This window comes from Somniosus microcephalus, chromosome 27 (assembly GCF_052327205.1).
Source record: "Somniosus microcephalus isolate GS21.2 chromosome 27, FLI_Smic_1.0, whole genome shotgun sequence".
Classification (NCBI taxonomy): Eukaryota; Metazoa; Chordata; class Chondrichthyes; order Squaliformes; family Somniosidae; genus Somniosus; species Somniosus microcephalus.
In genome coordinates, this window is record NC_141013.1 from 2,950,009 (window position 1) to 2,973,453 (window position 23,445).

At 48.7% G+C, this 23,445-nt stretch overlaps 1 protein-coding gene across 5 annotated transcripts in view; it reads left to right on the forward strand.

The window, feature by feature from the left end:
• The first annotated feature begins 14,033 nt into the window (after positions 1 to 14,033).
• Positions 14,034 to 23,445, forward strand: part of dis3l (DIS3 like exosome 3'-5' exoribonuclease) — a 47,312-nt gene continuing 37,900 nt past the window's right edge. For 2 of the 5 annotated variants that reach the window (XM_085968350.1, XM_085968352.1), the window contains exons 1-2: positions 14,044 to 14,326; positions 16,156 to 16,309. In XM_085968350.1, the coding sequence (XP_085824476.1) occupies positions 14,197 to 14,326; positions 16,156 to 16,309 (284 nt within the window). In that variant the 5' untranslated portion in view covers positions 14,044 to 14,196. Of the gene's footprint in view, positions 14,327 to 16,155; positions 16,310 to 19,209; positions 19,262 to 23,445 lie in introns of those variants that run through there. The other 3 variants (XM_085968353.1, XR_015073766.1, XM_085968351.1) reach the window with 3 other exon arrangements.

Consider the following 23,445-nt stretch of genomic DNA (forward strand, 5'->3'; position numbering starts at 1 on the left):
GTAATCCCGTCCACTGTACTGCAAACGCCTCGGGGAATCATTCTCCATTGAACTGGTCACAATGAGTTCCTATTGGTGCTTGGGACTGGCCCGTCTATTCTGCCTCTGGTTGGATGAAAGGAAAATCATATATACTTTTATATGTTTTCAAAAAGTGCATTGCTTACTGAAGCTTTTGGACATTGCGATAAGGGGCGCCATGGCACAGAGACCTGGTTTATATTTACTGATGATGTTTAGATACTAGTCCCGTATTCAATGGCATTTTGGAACACCTTTAAAAAAAAACTCCTAAAACCTATCTCTTCACAGCACCTTGAGCTACTTCCGCTAATTCCTCTTTTACTCCTGCAAGAATTTCACCCCCAGTTGCAGGAGATTTGCTACGCTAAAGGTGCCGTGCAAATGTTACTTTTCCGAAGAAAATTAAAGTTATATTTTAATGGATTCGCTTCAAGGAGGGTCGCGCGATTCCAGACATGCAGCGCCACCAAATGTTTGCGATATGAAATTAAAGTAAATCAGACGATGCTGGAAATGTTCAGCACATCAATCACCACTTCACAGGGAAAGAAAGGTTAGCAGTGGGGTCATAACCCACCATCGGGGTCACTGGAAAAATTAACCTTTCCTTCCCTCTCAGGTGCTGATCGGCTTGCTGCGCATTCCCACCTGAACATGACTGAAGCCCTGGCACTTCGATCCAACCCCAATTACCTGCCAAATAAAAATGATGCAAATTTATTTATTGATGTGCCTCAATAATTCCGAGACTCGATGTTAGCGAAACAAAACAAGGCTTTTATTAACTTAGAAAGTAACACGTAAGAGAGAGAGGTATCTTCCTTCTGGAGACTGAGGCCAGACTGAGCTAGCTTACAAAAGGGGCCAGGTATGGGCGGAGCCCTACACACACAGCACATTCCAGCACATTCCAATAAACAATACAATGAGGACTGGGGGAAGGGAAATGACACTGAAACCGGCCACAGTCACAGGCAGTGATGAATGGAATATTTCATCACATTCACCCCTTCTATAGATTTAGTCTGTTCGGGGGTTTGATAGTCCTCTGCGACCGACGTGGCTGTTGTGGTGCCGCGGGTGTCGGCTGGGTGTCCCCGGTAGTCTCCTGGGTCTCTGCCGGGGGTGCCGCCAGGGTTGTTGAAGGGGTAGTTGGTGGGGGTGCCGTTGGTCGATGTTCTTCCGGGGGTGATGAAAGAGTAGTGGGTGGGTAAGAGTTGCTGTGATCGTTGTTGCTGCTATTGCCGTGGTTGTTGTCGATGCCGGCTGGGGCGACGTCTTTTATGGACACGGTGTCCTCCCTTCCGTCGGCATGCCGGACATATGCGTATTGGGGGTTGGCGTGGAGTAGGTGTACTGGCTCCACGAGAGGGTCCGTCTTGTGGCCCCTCACATGCCTTCGCACGAGTACCGGACCTGGGGTGGAGAGCCATGACGGCATGGATATGCCTGAGGTGGATTTCCGGGGAAAGACAAACATTCGTTCATGAGGCGTGGCATTAGTGGCCGTACACAATAGCGACCGTATCGAATGGAGCACATCCGAGAGGACTTCCTGCCAGCGGGAGATAGGGAGGCCCTTGGTCCTTAGAGCTAGAGTGACTGCTTTCCATACTGTCCCGTTCTCTCGCTCCACTTGGCCGTTACCCCGGGGGTTGTAGCTGGTGGTACGGCTCGTGGCGATCCCCTTGGACAGCATGTACTGGCGTAGCTCTTCACTCATGAAGGACGCCCCCCTATCCGTATGGATGTAGCTCGGCATACCGAACAGGCAGAACAGGCTGTTGAGGCATTTAATGACCGTGGCGCTGATCATGTCTGGGCAGGGGAAGGCGAATGGGAACCGGGAGTATTCGTCCACAATGTTCAGGAAGTAAACATTGCGATCGACGGACGGGAGGGGGCCCTTGAAATCTAAGCTGAGCCGCTCAAAGGGCCGTGTAGCTTTGATTAAGTGGGCTCTATCTGGGCGGTAGAACTGAGGCTTGCACTCAGCGCAAGTGTGACAGTTCCTGGTCAGAGACCGAACTTCCTCAATCGAGTAGGGTAAGTTACGGGACTTTATGAAGTGGAACAGCTGCGTGACCCCTGGGTGGCAGAGGTCGTTGTGGAGGGTCTGTAGCCGATCCCCGGTGGCGCTGGCACACATCCCTCGTGAGAGGGCGTCAGGGGATTTGTTAAGGGCCCCTGGCCGGTAAATGATGTCGTACTCGAAGGTGGAGAGCTCGATCCGCCACCTAAGAATCTTATCATTTTTAATCTTCCCCCTCTGAGGAATTGGTAGAGGCGTCCGTTCGCCTCGAAGGCGGTGTACGGGCGGTCCTCTGGTCTGATAGGGAGCTGGTGGTACGCTGACTTGAGGTCGATGGTGGAGAACACCCGGTATTGGGCGATTTGGTTCACCATTTCTGATATGCGGGGTAGCGGGTAGGCGTCTAGTTGGGTGTACCTGTTGATCGTTTGACTATAGTCGATCACCATCCGTTTCTTCTCGCTACCCCTTACCACTACCACTTGGGCGCGCCACGGGCTGTTGCTGCGTTCAATAATGCGCTCTTTCAGGAGCCTGTCTACCTCGGTCGCGATAAACTGCCTGTCCTCCCAGCTGTACCTCCTGCTTTTGGTCGCTATTGGCCGGCAGTTAGGGGTAAGGTTCGCGAATAGCGAAGGCGGCTTTACCTTCAGGGTAGCCAGACCGCACACTGTGAGGGGCGGCTGGGACCCACCGTACTTGAGCGTGATGCTTTGGTGGTTGCACTGGAAATCCAGGCCCAAGATCACGCTCGCACATAGGTTCTTCATGATTAATACTTTAAAATTATCGTATACAGTTCCGTTAACGCCCAATTGTACCGTGCAGTAACCCAGAATGGTTGATGTCTGGGTTTTATCAGCCATGGAGATGGTACCCTGAGCAGGGACCACCTTTAGGGAGAGTTGCTGTGCCAGTTCAGGGTGGATAAAACTCTCCGTGCTTCCACTGTCAATTAAACATTTAACCCGGCACCCGTTTACCTCGATGTCCACCATTGATTTGGATAGCGGGTGCGGCCTGGTCTGGTCCACTGTGACCGATGCCACTGTAGGGCCCTGATCGATACAAGATGGCGTCCACGCTGTCTGCTCATAAGATGGCGGACCCCACAAGGTCGGGCAAGATGGCGTCCAAGACGGCCGCTCCCACGGCGCACACGCGGCGGTGGCGGATTTTCCGGCGGTTGGTTTTCCGGCGGGGTTCCCTCTGCACACCTTCCCGAAGTGCCCCTTCTTACCGCACTTAAAGCAGGTGGTGCCTTTCGCCGGGCACAGGTTTCTGGTGTGTTTTGGCTGCCCGCAGAAGTAGCAGTTGGGTCCCTGACGCGTCGCAGCTGTCGTAGGGCTTCTGGGGGGAGAGCGGGGCCCCGCCGGTGTCGGGCTGCCGGGCGGGGAAGATGCCTTCCAAGATGGCGGCGCCCTCGGTGCACACGTGGCGGCGTGGACGGCGCGGGCTGAGGAGTAGGCATCCGAGTTTCTCTGGGCCACATCCAGGGATCGCGCGGTGTCCGCAGCCTGTTTCAGGTCCAACCCCGTTTTTTCCAGCAGTCTTTGCCGGATGTAAGTGGAGCTGAGGCCTGTGATAAAGGCATCGCGAACAAGCTCGTCAGTGTACACTGCGGCTTTTACATCTCGGCACTTGCAGTCTTTGCCAAGCATTTTCAGGTTGCTTAGGAACTCCTCCACCGATTCCCCAGGTCGCTGTGCGTGAGTAGCGAGCAGATGCCTAGCATACACCTCACTCGTAGGCTGCTGGTAATGCGCCTTTAAGATGTCGCAGGCGGCCAGGTACGTATCGGCGTCTTGGATGAGGGGGTAAACCCGGTGGCTTACCCAATTCCGCAGAATTCCGAGTCTCATCCTCGCAGCGTCCGTAGCGTCTTTGACGGCTGCGGAATTGTCCAGGAAGAATTCCATACACTCAAACCAGTGTCCGAAGCGTGCTGATGCGTCCGGAGCATGTTGATCCAAATCCAAACGTTCGGGTTTCAGGAGTTGATCCATAGTGTTGAAAAATAAGTTAATAAAATTGATGTGCCTCAATAATTCCGAGACTCGATGTTAGCGAAACAAAACAAGGCTTTTATTAACTTAGAAAGTAACACGTAAGAGAGAGAGGTATCTTCCTTCTGGAGACTGAGGCCAGACTGAGCTAGCTTACAAAAGGGGCCAGGTATGGGCGGAGCCCTACACACACAGCACATTCCAGCACATTCCAATAAACAATACAATGAGGACTGGGGGAAGGGAAATGACACTGAAACCGACCACAGTCACAGGCAGTGATGAATGGAATATTTCATCACATTTATTTTTTTTTAAATTAACCACACACAAGTCAGCACTCCCGCAACCCCAGTATATTTTATAATGTGAGTGAACTGACTGCTGTGGTGTTGCCTTCCGCCTGCAACCTCTCCTCAATCCCAGGCAGTGAAATGCATGTTATGTTATCTCACCTGTCCCCCTACTGCCCCACAGATAATGTGGAGAGAGAGGCACGACTGGTTGGGGTAAAAAATACAAATTATTTTTAAGGAAGAGGGTTGCTGTTCTTTGGATGGCAGAAGTTTAGGAGAAATAAGCATGTTTTTATTATGATGCGGGTTATGTGATGGCAATTTCTCAATATCATGTTTTCAGAATGTAAGGGGCTCGACAGGCCGAATGGCCTCCTTCTGTGCTGTAACCAATCTATGATTAGGACTGTCAGTGTTGAGGAATTATTCCCTTTTGACATCAATGTTTACATCAAACACCAAAGAATGGTCCAGATACTGAGTAAAGCTCCCTCTAATCCAAGAAATGCCAGCTTGTCTCCAAGTATACTAAATTTTATATGTTTCAGTTAAAAACATTCTACTGTAACATCTAATAAAACTGAGGCCCTAATCCTACGGTCTAAGGGTGCAGTTGTACTGTCAGTTTTGTGTTGATATGAAGAAGTATTAGATGTGCGATGAGTTAAAAGTTGCAGCATAATTTGGGAGTCCAATGCTGATCTGACTCCTGGACACACACTGAAAGTAAATGAGACTCTCCCAAGTGTGCTGTTCCACACCACTTCAAATTTACACTGAGTGCAGTATAACTTTAGTCCATTGTAAAGCCTGATTTGGGAACAAAAATAAATTATAAATCTTTATCACAGGAAGCGAAAGCAAATGTTCCCTCTGCTTGCCTAACAAAAATAGGCACCACAGGAATGGGGCACACATGCACAGAGCTTCTTTCTCAGATAGCTAGTGATCTGAGATGAGTAGCGGCAGTATAAGGGCAGCCTAGGAGAGTTTCCCCTTTTTTTTGTACATTATACTCCTGATCTTTCAATTTGATGTTATCTTTATATCGATATCTGGATTTTCAAACCAGTTTTGTTGACCTTAGTGTGACTAGCAGTGATGCACAGTGAGCAGTATAACTTAGGTCTGTCAAATGCACATTCCACTCAACAACTTGCATTTATATAGCACCATTAACGTAGTAAAACGTTCCAAGCCGTTTCACAGGAGCGATTATCAAACAAAATTTGACACCGAGCTACATAAGGAGATATTAGGACAGTAGGTTTTAAAGAGTGTCTTAAAGGAGGAAAGAGAGGTAGAGCATTAAGAAGTTTAGGAAGAGAATTCCTTAGTGTAGGGCCCAGGCAGTTGAAGGCACGGCCACCAATGGTGGGGCAAAGGAACTTGGCCCAAGAGGCCAGAATTGGAGGAACACTAGAGATCTCAGAGGATTGTGGGACTGGAGGTGATTACAGAGATAGGGAGGGGCGAGACCTTGGAGAGATTTGAACACAAGGATGAGAATTTTAAAATCGAGGTGTTGCTGGACTGGAAGTCAGTGTAGGTTCGCGAACACAGGGGTGATGGGTGAACGAGGCTTGAATACCGGCAGCAAGACCTTTTGGGGAGGATGGAAGATGGGAGGCTGGCCAGGAAAGCATCGGAATAGTTGAGTCTGAACGTAAAAAATGCATGGATGAGGGGTTCAGCAGGAGCGGTGATGTTATGGCAGTGGAAGTAGGCGGTCTTGGTGATGGAGCAGGTATGGGGTTGGAAACTCAGCCTCGGGTCACATAGGACACATAGATAGATAGTGATCTGAGACCAGCAGTGGCAGTATAAGGGCAGCCTAGGAGAGATTCCCCCTTTTTTCTTGTACATTGTACACCTCATCTTTCAATCTGATGTTATCTTTATATCGATACCTGGATTTGCAAACCAGTTTTATTAGGCAATTTTTAGTACAAATCTCCAATTTGTGTCTCCCTGCACTAACACTTTAAATACTGTGCAAAAATCTATGACATTTTCTATCTTTTGTGGTGCGATTGAATGTAAGACCAGCTTCAAAACAGTGAAACTCACCAATATTTAGTGAGATTTATTGCTTGGCAGAGTGCTCAGATAGGAAAATGTTTCTGGAATGAGAATTTATGTGACCAAAAAGAAAGAGGCAGCTCGGAAATCCGTTAAAATGCGGTGATTCGTTTAGTTTGAACAGCGATGCATGTAAAAACTATGTTGCATTTATTTAAACCTGCAGGAGGAGAACTGCAGCCGTGTGTCAGCCGTGGCCCAGTTGGTAGCACCCTCGCCTCTGAGTTAGAAGGTTGTGGGTGCAAGTCCCACTCTAGAGACTTGAGCACAAAAATCTGTGCCGATGCTGGAGTGCTGCACTGTCGGAGGGGCAGTACTGAGGGAGTGCTGCACTGTCGGAGGGGCAGTACTGAGGGAGTGCTGCACTGTCGGCGGGGCAGTACTGAGGGAGTGCTGCACTGTCGGCGGGGCAGTACTGAGGGAGTGCTGCACTGTCGGAGGGACAGTACTGAGGGAGCTGCACTGTCGGAGGGACAGTACTGAGGGAGCACCGCACTGTCGGAGGGGCAGTACTGAGGGAGTGCTGCACTGTCAGCGGGGCAGTACTGAGGGAGTGCTGCACTGTCGGAGGGACAGTACTGAGGGAGCTGCACTGTCGGAGGGACAGTACTGAGGGAGTGCTGCACTGTCGGAGGGGCAGTACTGAGGGAGCACCGCACTGTTGGAGGGGTAGTACTGAGGGAGTGCTGCACTGTCAGAGGGGCAGTACTGAGGGAGCGCTGCACTGTCGGAGGGGCAGTACTGAGGGAGCGGCGCACTGTCGGAGGGGCAGTGCTGAGGCAGTGCCGTACTGTTGGAGGGGCAGTACTGAGGGAGCGCCACACTGTTGGAGGGACAGTACTGAGGGAGTGCTGCACTGTCAGAGGGGCAGTACTGAGGGCGCGCCACACTGTCGGAGATACTGTCTTTCGGATGAGACGTTAAGCCGAGGCCCTGTCTGCCCTCTCAGGTAGATGCAAAAGATCCCATGGCACTATTTCGAAGCAGAGCAGGGGAGTTCTCTCGGGGCCAATATTTATCCCTCAACCAACATCACTAAAAAACAGATTATCTGATCATTATCGCATTGCTGTGCGCAAATTGGCTGCCCCGTTTCCTACATTACAACAGCGACTACATTTTTTAAAAAGTACTTCATTGGCTGGAAAGCACTTGGGACGTCCGGTGGTCGTGAAAGGGGCTGTAGAAATGCAAGTTCTTTCTTTTAAGCTCTGGAATTCCCTGCCTAAACCTCTCCGCCTCGCTACCTTTCTGTAAAGTCTGTAGGTATTATGGCGAATTAATACACAGACTACAAGAGTAACTTTAACAGGACTTTACTATTCAAAGGTCAGGGCGAATCTGCCCAATAAATCCTGACACAGCACTTATATACCGGTGTGGTCACCGTCGGTATTACAGTATACAGCAGCCAAGATAAAGTAGTGCCACACCTAAAATAGTTCTCTTAAAGGTGGATGGTTACATACAATAGTTCTCTTAAAGGTAGAACAGTTACATACACTACAATCCTCCCTTTTTAGCTTACAACATACTTAGTCCCCATTAACATAACATCATAACATATACACAACTTATGCAAAACAGTTCACAGATTCAGTCTCTCTGGAGGCTTCCTGACTCTGTCCGGATAACGCCTCGGTGGTGTAGTAGTTTTCGGCGGGGTAGTAGGTTCTTCTGGCAAGGTCGATTCGGCTTGAAGGACAGTGTCAGGTTCATCTAATTCTAGTATTATCAGATCGGAGGTAGGTGCTCTGGGTATCTCTGCTTCAACATTAGCCGTGTAAGGTTGTGGAGTAGGTTGGTCCTTTGTGGATGACCCTATGATCTGGTCAACATGTCGCCTTATGATGCTGTCACCAATGTCCACGGTATACATCAGCGGCCCTAGCCTTTTCCCAATAGTTCCAGGCTGCCATTTCTCGGTACGGTAGTCCCGGGCCAAAACTTGTTGACCTATCTGAAAGGATCTAGTTGGCCTTTCATTCATGCCCTGAAATTGCCGGTTCTCTACGTCCCTTCTGACGTTTGGCTTAATCAAATCCAGCCGGCATCTTAGTCTTCTATTGAAAAACATCATGGCGGGAGTTTGGTTTGTGACCGCATGTGTTGCATTCCTGTACGCCAACAAGAAGTTATCTACCTTATGTTGTAGGTTGATGTCTTCATTACCCATGGCCTTTATGGCCTTCTTGAAGGTCTGGACAAACCTTTCAGCTAATCCATTGGTGGCGGGATGGTATAGGGCTGACGTGTAGTGCTTGACCCCATTCCTTTTTAAGAACTTCCTGAATTCTTCGGACACAAATTGCGGTCCATTATCAGAACAGATCTGTTCCGGCAGCCCATTCCTGGCAAATATGGTCCGTAATACTGTGATGGTTTTTTCCGTGGTGGTGGAGGACATCTTTATTACCTCCGGCCACTTGGAGTGTGCATCCACCGCGATTAGAAACATTGAGTCCATAAATGGACCAGCAAAGTCGACGTGTACCCTTTGCCAAGGAGATGAGGGCCACTCCCATGGATGCAGAGGAGCTTGTGGTGGTGCGTTTTGGACCTTCTGGCATCCTAGACAGCTCTTGGTTATTTCTTTGATGTCTCCATCAATACCTGGCCACCACACAAACGCTCTTGCTAGGTTCTTCATTTTCACTCCACCCAGATGCCCCTCGTGAAGCTCCTTTAGCACCTTATGCTGAGGTTTGGGTGGAATCACCACTCTAGATCCACACATCAAGGTTCCTCGGCACACTGACAGCTGTTCTTTTCTTTGCGAAAATGCGGGCAGCGTTGGTTCGCCATGTGCTGGCCATCCCTCCACCGTTAAATCGTAGACTCGTGAGAGAGTCGGATCATTTCTTGTTTCATTTTCGATCATCGAATTTGTTACTGGTAGACATTCCACTATGGATGAGTGGAACATCTCTACCGGGTCCACTGTAGCCGCCTCTTCTACTACTGGCAACGGTAGGCGCGATAACCCATCAGCATTTCCATGCTGTTTGGACCTTTTGTATTCGATGTCATATTGGTGTGCCCCAAGTAACACGGACCACCTCTGTAGCCTTTGCGCTGTCATAGTGGAAACGGCCTTGTTAGGGTTGAATATGGACACCAACGGCTGGTGGTCTGTCAGTAATGTGAACTTCTTGCCCTGCAGGTAATGATTGAATTTCTTTACTCCCCACACAAGGCTGAGGGCCTCCCTATCTATCTGAGCATAATTTCGCTCAGCGGAGGTCAATGATCGGGACGCAAATGCGACTGGCCTTTCCGAGCCATTTGGTAACTTGTGTGAAAGTACTGCTCCAATTCCATAAGGGGAAGCATCACAAGCTAGACGAAGAGGTAACGTTGGGTTGAAATGAGCCAACACTTCCTCAGAGGTAATCAACGCCTTGCTTCTGCGAAAGGCCTTCTTACAGTCCTCGCTCCACTTCCATGGTACTTCTTTCCGCAACAGAGCATTCAGCGGATGCAGCACCGTGGATAGATTTGGCAGAAACTTGTGGTAATAATTAATCAACCCCAGAAACAATCTCAACTGTGATACATTTTCCGGAGCGGGGGCCTTCACGACAGCTTCTATCTTGTCAGGTGACTTGTGCAGCCCCTCTTGGTCAATGACATGACCGCAGTACGAGATCCGTTTCTGGAAGAACTCACATTTCTGGCGATTAACTCGAAGGCCATATTCCTTCAACCTGGTGAGCACCAGTTTCAAATTTGCGAGGTGTTCCTCCTCGTCCTCTCCTGTAATCAGGATATCGTCCAAGTAACACGGAGTGCTTGGAATCCCCTGTAAGACCTGCTCCATGGCCCTCTGCCAAATTGCTGGAGCCGAAGCTACTCCAAAAACCAGTCTATTATAACGATACAAGCCTGTGTGTGTGTTGATTGTGAGATACTGGCGCGACTCTTCCTCGACTTCCATTTGTAAGTATGCTTGTGCCAGGTCTATCTTGGTGAAGTGTTTCCCGCCAGACAATGAAGCAAAGATATCCTCAATCCGCGGAAGCGGGTATTGTACCGTGTGAAGCACCGGATTAACTGTGATCTTGAAGTCTCCGCAGATGCGGACCTTTCCCGGTCCCCCTGGCTTGTTACTTGATGAAGACTTCATGACGGGAACAATGGGCGTGGCCCACTCACTCCAGTCCACCTTAGACAGTACCCCTGAACGTTCAAGCTCTTCCAGTTCTGCCTCCACAGCAGGTCGTATCGCGTAAGGTACCGATCTGGCTTTGAAAAATTTTGGGCTTGCATGTTCTGCAATCTTGATTTTTGCCTTAATTCCTCTCAGTGTTCCCAGTCCTTGCTGAAATACCTCTTTAGCTTCGTCCAATATTCTGGACAACCGTTCAGGTTTGACATCTTCCTTTCCGGAATCTACCGTCATTGTGTTTAGTGAGTGCCAGTCTATCTTTATTTTCCTGATCCACTCCCGTCCCAGAAGTGGTGGACCTCCCTCGGGTAGCACATACATGTCCATTCCTCGGTGATCTTTGCCCTTGTGTCTCACCTTGACTTTTATCTTTCCGATGGGGTATACTTTATGCCCCGTGTATGTCTGCAATACTATCTCCGTATCCCGTAGGGGAATATGTTTGAACAACTTTTTGTAATCTTGCTTATTCATGACCGTCAACGCCGATCCGGTGTCCACTTCCATTTTCACTTGGACTTTTGCAATCTGTAGTGTGACCCAGATAGTTTGTCGGTCAGCTTCTTTACTCACATTGTGAATCCTCAGACTACCCAGTTCCTTGCTGTTGGAGTCTGAATCCGAATTCTGTTCATCTGTACTCTTCCCAGTCACCTTATGTACCTTTCTGTACTTCTTCTGCGGTGACTTATTATTGCTGGTCTTCTTTCCTGACCGGCATACTTTAGCTATGTGACCAGGCTTGCCACATTTCCTACATTCCTGGTTTTTAAACCAGCATTGGTTCTGATCGTGTGTTGTCTTCCCACAACGATAACATTTCGTTGTACCCGAAGTCATTTGATCCATACTGAGTACCGCTGTCTTCCGCTGCATTTCCGCTGTGCCTCTCGCTGCGGCTTCGTGCGATGCTGCAATAAGGACAGCCTTCTCAAGTGTAAGATCGTTCTCTTCGAGCAGTCGTTTTTGTATTCCTTCCTTCGACATTCCACACACGAACTTGTCTCTCAGTGCCTCTGACAGATTTACCCCAAACTGGCAGTATTTTGCTAGTCTACGCAGTTCAACCAGGTACTCTGCGTTGCTTTCCTCTTTTAGTTGCGTTCTCACATAAAATTTAGATCGTTCCGCTAACATCAGCGGTGCGGGGTTCAAATGATCCTTCAGGACAGCAACAATATAAGCGAAAGACTGATCCGCCGGTTTAGCTGGTGATAGAAGATGCTTCAATAACCCGTATGTCTTCGCACCCATTGAGTTTAGTAAGGTTAGAGCTTTGTCATAATTTGCTATCGTATTGACCTTACAATATATCTCGATGCATTCTACATACGTGGCCCAATCTTCCACATCGGAATCGAAACCGTTGATGTTACTACACTTAGGCATCTTCACACTCTTCCTGAGAAAAAACAACGAAATATTTCTTTAACTTTTTTTTTCCAAAATGGCGGTTTCCCGCGCTTGTCTTCTTTCCCCGCCCATTTTCAAAATGGCGGTTTCCCGCTTCTGTCTTCTTCCCCGCCTACTGGCGGCTTCCCGCGTTTCTTCCCCTGGCAGGAGGGGTAAGCTTTTCCCTCGGGCGACGACCGCTGGCTTTCGGGGTTCGCAGCCTGCGCGTCGGCTTCAGTGCGTTCCTTGTTCCCTTTTCTCGGCAGGGCAACCGGCGCTGGGTACAACCCGTTGACGGCGAACAGTTTCAGCCGCTGGGCTGGATCTCGCTCAGTCTCCCTCGCTCGGGCTCTGTCTCTCCCGCTCGCTCGGGCTCTGTCTCTCCCTCAGCGGCTTCCAATCGCGCCTCCCAGCCCTCTCGCAGTCCGGTGCTTTCCTCCCCGGCTGCGGCTGAGTTCTCCGCGATTTATTTATTTTTATATCTTCCCGCGCCTTACGATCCCGGTCGCAGCGCTTCGTGGCCTCGGTCGCTGCCCGGCCTTTTTCGCCGGTCGCGGTCTAGCTGTCTCACGACGCCGTTGCGTCTCCCAGCCCACTTGTACCGCGGCTTCCGTGCTCCACGCTGCCCCAGTCTCAGCGCCTCTGGGCCCGACTTCTGTCCGGCTCCTTTCCCCCCGACCGTGGTTGAGTTCACCGCCCTTATCCTCCGTTTATGTTTTTATTTTCCCTTTACTCACAGTCACCGTGGCCGACTTGCTTCTCGTGCTGATCGGCTCACTCACCACCGTGGCAGAAGGGACAATCAGTGCCTGTTGCTGATGGAAGGCTTCGTGTCTGAATTCTTCTTTCTTCCTTGCTCTGCAGACTCGAGTTTTCTCTCAGCAGAACGACGAGGGCGGGTGCCTCTTCTCGACGCTCGTTAACTGCTTCGGAAGTATTGTTGCCGCAGGGTAAGATCGAACTCGTCGCCACTGTAAAGTCTGTAGGTATTATGGCGAATTAATACACAGACTACAAGAGTAACTTTAACAGGACTTTACTATTCGAAGGTCAGGGCGAATCTGCCCAATAAATCCTGACACAGCACTTATATACCGGTGTGGTCACCGTCGGTATTACAGTATACAGCAGCCAAGATAAAGTAGTGCCACACCTAAAATAAAAAATAACAGAAAATGCTGGAAAAACTCAGCAGGTCAGGCAACATCCGTGGAGAGAAATTTGAGTTGACGTTTCGGGTTTGACCCTTCTTCAAAACTGGAGAGAAAAGGAACTAGATCGAAGGCAGGGCTGCGATCGGACAAAAGAATGAAAGAACCAAAAGAAGTAAAAGAGATTAGAAGCTAGACGAGATGGTAATATGCTGGGATTAGGTGTAAAGTGTACTGGCAGGGCAAAAGATAGCTGCCAGGTGTGAGAGAGAAACAAAAGGAAAGGGGGGGGGGAGGAAAGGAGTGGAAAAATATACATAGTTCTCTTAAAGGTGGACGGTTACATACAATAGTTCTCTTAAAGGTAGAACAGTTACATACACTACACTTTCTTTCCTCTTTTAAGACGCTCTTTAAAACCTACCTCTTTGACCAAGCTTTTGGTCACCTGCCTTAATTTCTCCTTACGATAGCAAAATATTGCGGATGCTGGAAATCCGAAATAACAACAGAAAATGCTGGAAAAACTCAGCAGGCCAGGCGACATCCGTGGAGAGAGAAATAGAGTCAACGTTTCAGGTTGAAACCCTTCTACAGAACCTCTCCACGGATGCTGCCTGGCCTGCTGAATTTTTCCAGCATTTTCTGTTGCTATTTCTAATTTCTCCTTATGTGGCTCGGTGTCAATTTTTTTTTGTCTTACAATACTCCTGTGCAGCGCCTTGTGACGTTTTACTACATTAGAGGCGCTATCTAAACACACAAGTTGTTGTTGTTGAAGCCTGCAGGAAGAGAACTTGTTGCAATTTGTATGGGACCTGTGTAAGGGCCGCGCATGCGTGTTCGCTTTGCCCCGCAGTGCCGCCCTCCATTTCCGGGTGAGGCGAGGCGAGGGGGGAAGCAGTTCCGGGTGAGGCGGGCCGAGAATGGGCGGCAGGAGCGCGCGCGGCTCGGCGGCGGCTGTCCGAGCGCACTGGGCGGGGAGGCGGCTCGGAAAAGTCAAATAAAGCTCCGGCTGACGGCCGCCGGTGGCGGCACGGGCACGATGATAAAGACGGAGAAGGTGCTGCACCTGAGGAGCTGCAAGGGTCGATCCGTTCGCGTTGTGAGGGAGCATTACCTGAGGGAGTCGGTGCCCTGTCACAGCTCCCGGTGCCAGGCTCAGTGCCACAATGGTAAAGAGGGGAGCCCAATAACTTTACATCATACTCCAGCCGCTGTTAGACTCAAAGAGAAAAGACAGACTTGCATTTCAGGACGTCCCAAAGCGCTTTAAAGCCAATGAAGCACTTTTGAATGTTGTAATGCGGGAAACACAGCAGCCAATTTGCGCACAGCAAGATCCCACAAACAGCAACGTGATAATGACCAGATAATCTGGGTTTTTCTTTTAGTGATGTTGGTTCAGGGATAAATATTGGCCCCAGGACACTGGGGAGAACTCCCCCTGCTCTTCTTGAAAATAGCGGCCATGGGATCTTTTACATTCACCTGGGGGCCTCGGTTTAATGTCTCATCTGAAAGACGGCACCTCCGACAGTGCAGCACTCCCTCAATATTGCCCTTCCGGCAGCCTGGCACTCCCTCCCTCAGCACTGCCCCTCCAGCAGTGCGGCGCTCCCTCTGTACTGCCCCTCCGACAGTGCGGCGCTCCCTCAGTACAGCCCCTCCGACAGTGCGGCGCTCCCTCGGTACTGCCCCTCCGGCACTCCCTCCCTCCCTCCCTCAGTACAGCGTCTCCGGCAGTGCGGCGCTCCCTCTGTACTGCCCCTCCGATAGTGCGGCGCTCCCTCAGTACTGCCCCTCCGATAGTGCCCCTCTGACAATGCGACGCTCCATCAGTACTGACCCTTCGGTAGTGCGGCGCTCTCAGTACTGCCCCTCCGACAGTGCAGGGGACCCTCAGTACTGCCAATCCGACAGCGCAGCGCTCTCTCAGTACTGCCCCTCTGACAGCGCACGGCTCCCTCAGTACTGCCCCTCTGACAGCACAGGGCTCCCTCAGTACTGCCCCTCTGACAGCACAGGGCTCCCTCAGTACTGCCCCTCCGACAGCGCAGCACTCCCTCAGTACTGCCCCTCTGACAGCACAGGGCTCCCTCAGTACTGCCCCTCTGACAGCACAGGGCTCCCTCAGTACTGCCCCTCCGACAGCGCAGCACTCCCTCAGTACTGCCCCTCCGACAGCACAGGGCTCCCTCAGTACTGCCCCTCTGACAGCACAGGGCTCCCTCAGTACTGCCCCTCCGACAGCGCAGCACTCCCTCAGTACTGCCCCTCCGACAGCACAGGGCTCCCTCAGTACTGCCCCTCTGACAGCACAGGGCTCCCTCAGTACTGCCCCTCCGACATCGCAGCACTCCCTCAGTACTGCCCCTCCGACAGCGCAGGGCACCCTCAGTACTGCCCCTCCGACAGCGCAGGGCCCCCTCAGTACTGCCCCTCCGACAGTGCACTGGAGTATCAGCCTAGATTTTTGTGTTCCACTCTGGAGTGGGACTTGAACCCATGACCTTACTCAGAGTCGCGAGTGCTACCCACTGAGCCAAGGCTGACACAGTAAGAATTAAATAAGATAATACTTTAAAAATAGATGATCGGGATCGGGTGGAATTTCTAACCTATAAAGCTCTTTTTCATGTCCTCGGGATGCCCCAATATGCTACACAACGGATGAATTATTTTTTGAAGTGCCGTCAGTGTTGGTATGTAAATAAATATGGCAGCCAATTTACACACAAAGATCTTACAAACAACAACTAAATGAATAACTGGCTAATCTGATGATGTTGGTTGAGGGAGGGATGTTGGCCAGGACATTGAGTGAACTCCCTGAACTTTCAGATAATGTCACGGGTTATTTACATTTATTTATTTGAACAGGCAGACACCAGTTTAAGGTCTTATCTGAAAATCTAGTTTTTTTCCTGCAACTAACATTGTTAAACTGGAATTTTCATTTTTTATTCTATTTGCTTAATTCTATATTAACTTAATGTTTCAGAAGGGAAATTGCTGTCGGAAAGTGCAACTCATTATGTGATACCTGACTGGAAAGTGGTACAAGATTATCTGGAGATACTCGAGTTTCCGGAATTGAGAGGCATTGTCTTCATGCAGACAGCCTGTCAGGCTGTCCAGCACCAGAAGGGACGCCGGTTAGTGCTGGTTATCTATCTGTGGAAGGTTTGATGGTTCTAAAGATTATATAAAGCATGGGACAATTACAGGATGGAACAAAAAATCTCCAGTCCTGTAATTGTTTTTAACTGTGATTTGCAACTGAGGGAGCAATGCAGATTGTAACTTTAGCTTGTTCTTCTCAAATTTTCAATTCATTTGCATTCAACAGCAACAATTTGCAATTATATAGCACCATTAACATCGAAAATTGTGAGAAGGCACTTCACAGAAGTGCAAGGAAAACTGACAAGAAGGGTGGCCAAAGGCTTGGTCAAAAAATGGGTCTTAAAAGAGGAGAGGGAGGTGGAGAAATAGAAGGGTTTACGGATAAAGTTCCATTGTGTGGCCTAGGTGCCTGAAAGCACAGCCATTAGTGGCAGGGTGAAGGAGGGGAAAATAGACCAGAGTCAGAGTAACAGAGAGTGTGGGGGGTTGCGGTTATAAGGCTAGAGGAGGTTACAGAGACGGGAAGGGTCAAGGTGATGGTGCGATTTGAACACAAAGATGAGAATGTTAAATTTGAGACCGGGGGGGGGGGCAGAAGTTAATGTAGATCAGCGAGGATGGGTGTTACGGATAAGCGTGACCTGGTGTGTAACAGGATATGGGCTGCAGAGTTTATGGAGGGTGGAGAATGGGAGGCCAGCCATGTGAGCATTGCAGTAATCGAGTCTGGAGGTGACAAAGCAAGGATGAGGATTTCAGCAGCTGGTGGGCTGAGGTAGAGATGGAGACAGATGCTGTTACAGAGGTGGAAGTAGGAACAAGATTATGGGGTCAAACAGCAGCCAAAGTTATAAACAGTCTGGTTCCGCCTAAGATGGTAGTTGGGAGGGGGATTGAGTCTGTACCCGGAGTGGGGCTTGAACCCACACCCTTCTGACTCAGGAGAGAATGCTACCCACTGAGCCAAGGCTGACACGTGGAGGAAGTTATGGTTCATCCAAGTCTGGATATGGGACTGACAGCACAGAGGTAGTGGAGATGCTTGTGAGCTAATGGAGAGGTAGAGCTGTGTGTTGTTGGCATACATGTGGAAGCCGCCGCTATGCCTTTGAATGGTGTCAGCTGGTTCTCAAACTTTAGCCTCTGCTGAACTTTTATTAGATGTGCTTGAGTGTCAGGGTTGTTGGCCAAGATCAGGAAGGATGCTGACAGGTGCTAAACACGCCTGAAGCAGTGAAGTGCTGGTTTACAGCCCCATAGGTGCTGCCTTCCTGTATCCACTTATGTGACCATTCACAGATGACCCACAGTAGTAAGCATTGGCATGCTAGTCAACCTTGGGGAGCACCAGAGGAAGATTGCACATTCAATTTCTTATTGTTGGGAGGTTCTTGTGTCTTCGGGCTGTGATGGCCATCAGGCAGTATTAGTCTCTGTTTTGATTTATTAACTCCAGTTTTAACTGGGTATAATGCACTGTAGATTACAGGGGAATTCTATCCACTCAACAAAACGTTGTTTATTTTATAATGGGATGTTGAAGAATAATGTACTCCATGTAGGAACCATTTACTTTCTAGAGACTGATAACTTTGAATGAAGCCACAAGCAGAGACTAAATACAGGGTATATCAATTCTCAAACCAAGAGGCTAAATTGAACCAGCTTCATTAATAATGTGAGTCAATGGATGTGTGAATTTTGATGCTTGTCACTTACCTAGAATGGGATAAATGGATATTGACAAGATTGTCAATGAGCCTATCACAGTAATCGGGCACTATTAGTAGCGCCAGCTGTGTTTTGAATGCCGAGCACACAAATCAGCGCGTGTATTACGGGGCTTCCAGCTTTCGTGAAATGCAACTTTGTCTTAGAAGGAGAATCTTATTTCAAATCAAAGTATAAAACATTTTTAAAAATGTCCCTTTTCCATGTTCTTGCCATACACCATTCCCCCCACTAGCTGAGATGGTGGGGAATTTGTTGCCAGATTATCAGAAGGTGGTTGTCAGTGCCATTTGCAGCTGGCCACTGGATGCTATGATAGAGGGTGGAACTGTGGGGGGAATGCCTTCCCAGGACAGTATGCTTGAGGTTGGTAACTCTGTGAAGGATCCTGGATGCACACCTGTACTGTTCCGCAGCGTCCTGTTTTATGTAAAGATTTCACTGGTTTTAGTAAAGCAGCAAGCGGAAAGATCAGCTGTGATTGTAAAAGGATGCATTTTGTTAGTGGGAAAATGTTACGTTTTCCAATTTCTATATGATGGTTGTTGCTTCTGATTGACTTCCTCCCACTGCCCAGTAAATGTGTATGTTGAAAATTAATCCTAGAATGTTGCAGCACAGAAGGAGGCCATTCAGCCCATCGTGCCTGTGCCGGCTCTTTGGTAGAGCTATCCAATTAATCCCACTCCCCTGCTCTTTCCCCATAGCCCTGTAATTTTTTTCTCCAAGTATTTATCCAATTCCCTTTTTAATGTTGCTATTGAATCTGCTTCTACCGCCCTTTCAGGCAGCGCATTCCAGATCACAACTCGCTGTATAAAATGAAGAAATGTATTATTTATTCAGTTTGCTAAAAAAAATGCAGTTTGTTTTATATATTGGGAAATAGGAATGCTAAGAATTTTTTTTTAATTGACCCCTATACAAAGCTGGTTAAAATATAATCAAAATTGCTCAGAGGCAGGAATGTTTCACAGTTCATTGAATGCTGCTAGAGTTTCTTATTATCATGTTAGGTTTAAGAGGCATAGCCTTCTCAGTAAAGTATTATACAAGATTCTTTATCCTGTACACCTATACAGTGCATGTAATAACCTCATCAAGTGCAAAATGCCTTGGTGTGGTTTGGAGACTTTAATTTTTTTTTGATTTATTGAACCTGTACTCCAGACCCATAACAAGAACATTTTCCCATCAGATTTCATGGCATCTTTTGAGCCTGAGGGAAAAGATGCCACAGTGACTGCTGGGTGAGTGTTCATGCTGCAATATGAACTGGTTTTTTTCATTTATATACACATGACCTTCTCAGATTTTGCAATGTTGAAATCTCATATGCAGCCTGAGTAAGAATTGTGAAATGTTCTTTCTCTGCTTTGCCCTGCTCTGTGTATATCTGCCTGTTGATCTTTTTCTCTCCTTCTCCCCATTGTCCTATTTAGTAATGCCATTGTCTCTTGCTCTCTCTCTCCCTCTCTCTAACTTCAATTAACTATTGAGTTAATTCGCACCAAGTCTCGTTCACCCATCACCCCTGTGCTCGCTGACCTACATTGGCTCCCGGTTAAGTAACGCCTCCATTTCAAAATTCTCATCCTTGTTTTCAAAACCCTCCATGGCCTCGCCCCTCCCTATCTCTGTAATCTCCTTCAGCCCCACAACCCCCCCCCCCTCTGCGCTCCTCCAATTCTGCCTTCTTGAGCACCCTTGATTATAATCGCTCAACCATTGGTGGCCGTGCCGTCTATTGCCTGGGCCCTAAGCTCTGGAATTCCCTGCCTAAACCTCTCCGCCTCTCTACCTCTCTTTCCTCCTTTAAGACGCTCCTTAAAACCTACCTCTGACCAAGCTTTTGGTCACCTGCCCTAATTTCTCCTTATGTGGATCGGTGTCAAATTTTTTGTCTTTTAATACTCCTGTGAAGCGCCTTGGGACATTTTACTACGTTAAAGGCGCTATATAAATACAAGTTGTTGTTGAGTACATTATTGTTTACAGTACATAACTCACAAGGTAGTTACAAATGAAGGCCATTCAGCACATCTTAGGACAGAACAGTTTGCTTGATTGGTGCCGCTGCCACTAGATTATATGTCCACCCCCTCCATCACTGGTGCATTGTGGCTGCAGTATGTACAATCTACAGGATGCCCTGCACAAACTCACGAAGGATACTTCCAACAGCACCTCCTTCCCCAGTGACCTCTACTACCGAGAAGGACAAGCGCAGCAATGTCATGGGAACACCATCGCCTCCAAATTCCCCTCCAAGTTGCATTCTGATTTGGACTTGTATTGCCGTTCCTTCAGCATTGCTGGGTCAATCTCCTCGAATTCCTGGCTTAATAGCATTGTGGGAACACCATTGGCAGATAGACTGCCTTTGTTCACGAAATCCCACCACCATCTTAGGACAACTAGGGGTGGGCAGTAAATACAGCCTTGCCAGTGCTGCCCACATTCCCAGAACAAATCAAAAATTCCACGGTTTTTGCCTCCACTACTCTTCCGGGACTTTTATTCTATACATTGGTCACTCTTTGTGTGAGAAATGTTTTCCGTTTTTCTGACATTAGTCCTAAATTTACTTTTTACTAGTTTAAATTTATGCCTCCTTGTTCTACTCTCTCAATTTAGCTTAAAGTAATATCCTGGATTTACCTGTGGGAGCACCTTCACCACAAGGACTGCAGCAGTTCAAGAAGGTGGTTCATCACCACCTTCTCCAGGGCAACTAGGGATGCGCAATAAAGGCTGGCCTTGCCAGCGACGCCCGCATCCCAGGAACAAATACATTTTTTTTTCAATTCCCTTAACTATCTTGTGTACCTCTATAAGAAAAGATCTCGGGTGCTGCATTTCTAGAATGAAAAGCTTAACTTTTTCCAGTTTTTCCTCGTAATTCAGCCCTTTGACAATAGGGATTAGCCTTGTGCCTCTTTCCTGCACTGCCTCCAGTGCTTCAATGTCTCCCTTCTATGTTGGTGACTAAAATTGGACGCATTACTCAAGATGCCGTCTGACCAGAGCACAATACAGTTTAGTCACAACTTCCTCTGCCCTGTATTCCACTGTTTTAGCTATGTAATTTAACTTTCAATTGGCCTCATGGATTGCTGCTCTGTGTAGGTTGGACTTACTGAGTGATGAGCCTACTAGGTGTCTTTTGGCTTCATTCTTAGTTATTTTAACACAATTCATGGAGTACTTGTGTTTCTCTCGCACTTTTTCCTATGTGCAGTACTTTACACTGCATTAAATTTCGCCTGCTGTTGTTCTGCCCTCTTACGTATTTTATTCAAGTCATTCTGTAATTTCTGAGCTGCATCCTCTAATTCCACTGTGCTGCCTAGTTTGGTATAATCTGCAAATTTAATTCCACATTGCATCGAGTTAAAATAGAAATAATAGTGGTCACAACACCAAGCCTTGAGGCACCTTAGAACTCCCCACACCTCCACCAGTAACTGATATAACTCCTCTGACAAGTAATTGTTGTTTGCTACTTTTCAGTAAATTGCTTCTCCATTCCCAGGGTTTACCCTGAATCCCTAAGGCTTTGCATTTACATGTGGAACTTTGTTAAAGGCCTTTTGGAAGTCTAGGATTGTTCACAATCCACTTGGGTTGTCACTTCCTCAGGAAAAGAAGGAAAGACTTGCATTTCTATAGCGCCTTTCACGACCCCAAGATGGCGGCCGTGACAGCCCGGTGCTGAGATCGCTCTCCCTGTTTCGGGCGGCCAGCTCTCGCCACTCGCTCCCGCAACCGGAGTGAGGTGCTCGGCGAGTCGGGCAGAGGCAGCGCAGCGCGGTGAGCAGCAGCAGCAGCCAAGCCGACCCGCTGGAGCACATCGGCTGGCAGCTCCTCGGCGGGAAGGAATTCCGACTGGGAGGAGGGGAGCCGAGCATGGCGGCCATAGGCCGACCCGGGAGAGAGAGAAGTAGACCGTGGAGCCGGTGACGGTGAAGAGGAGGCCGCATTGGAGCATTCACATCCCGACGATGTGTTCGGCGAGTCGGGCAGAGGAGCGCAGCGCAACAAGCAGCAGCAGCAGACTCAACGACAAGCTGCAGCACGTCGGCCGGCAGCTCCATTTCGGGTAACTCGCAGTCCGGATGGGAGGAGGGGAGCCGGGCATGGTGGCCAGAGCGGGAGAAGCAGGCCACCACACGTGGAGCCGGCAACAGTGAGGAGGAGGCCGCGGTGAAGAGGAGGACGGAGCGGCTGAGGGACATCGTGCTCCCACTGCCACGGGAAGCCATTGTACTGACTCTGAACGCGGCGCTGTATGTATAGCTGACGCGTCCCTACAGGGAACAAGCATTCCATTGTACTTGTTACATATGGCAAATAAATCTAATCTGAATCTGAATCCCAAAGCACTTATAAGAACATAAGAAACAGGAGCAGGAGTAGGCCATTTGGCCCTTCGAGCCTGCTCCGCCATTCAGTGTGATCATGGCTGATCTTCTGCCTCAACTCCATTCACCGGCCCTATCACCATATCCCTTGATGCCCTTACTAGTCAGAAATCTATCGACTTCTGTTTTGAATATACCCAATGACTGAGCCTCCACAGCCCTCTGGGGTAGAGAATTTCAAAGATTCGCCACCCTCTGTGTGAAGAAATTTCTTCTCATCTCACTCCTGAATGGCCTACCCTTTATCCTGAAGCTGTGGCCCCTGGTTCTAGACTCCCCAGCCAAGGGAAACATTCTCCCAGCATCCATCCTATCAAGCCCTGTAATAATTTTACAGCCAATGAAGTACTTTTGAAGTGTAGTCACTGTTGTAATGTAGGAAACGTGGCAGCCAATTTGCACACAGCAAGGTCCCACAAACAGCAATGTGTTCATGACCAGATAATCTGTTTTAATGATGTTGATTGAGGGATAAATATTGGCCCAGTAGACCGGAGAAAACTCCCCTGCTCTTCTTCGAAATAGTGCCATGGGATCTTTTACGTCCATCTGAGAGGGCAGACGGGGCCTCGGTTTAACGTCTCATCTGAAAGACGGCACCTCCGACAGTACAGCACTCCCTCAGTACTGCCCTGGAGTGTCAGCCTGGATTTTGTGCTCAAGTCTCTGGAGTCGGACTTGAACCCATAACCTTCTGAATCAGAGGTGAGAGTGCTACTAACTGAGCCATGGCTGACACGTAAGAGGAACTTTAAAGTCCTTAAAGACTGCAGTGGAAATACCACAGGCTTACGGGTACCAGCAGGTACAGCTAGGTTGGTGAGGGAGCATATTCCCCTCTGAATCCATGTTGGCTACATGAAGTACATAAAATAATGACAATCCCAGTTGAGAAACCATTGCTCTGTAACTCCTTTTTTGTGGAGAAACAAAATTTGTCCTTTTTAAATCAAGCCTTGAAAAATACCAGAATGTTACTGTGTCCTGTTCTATTACTTTCCCTGCCAGTA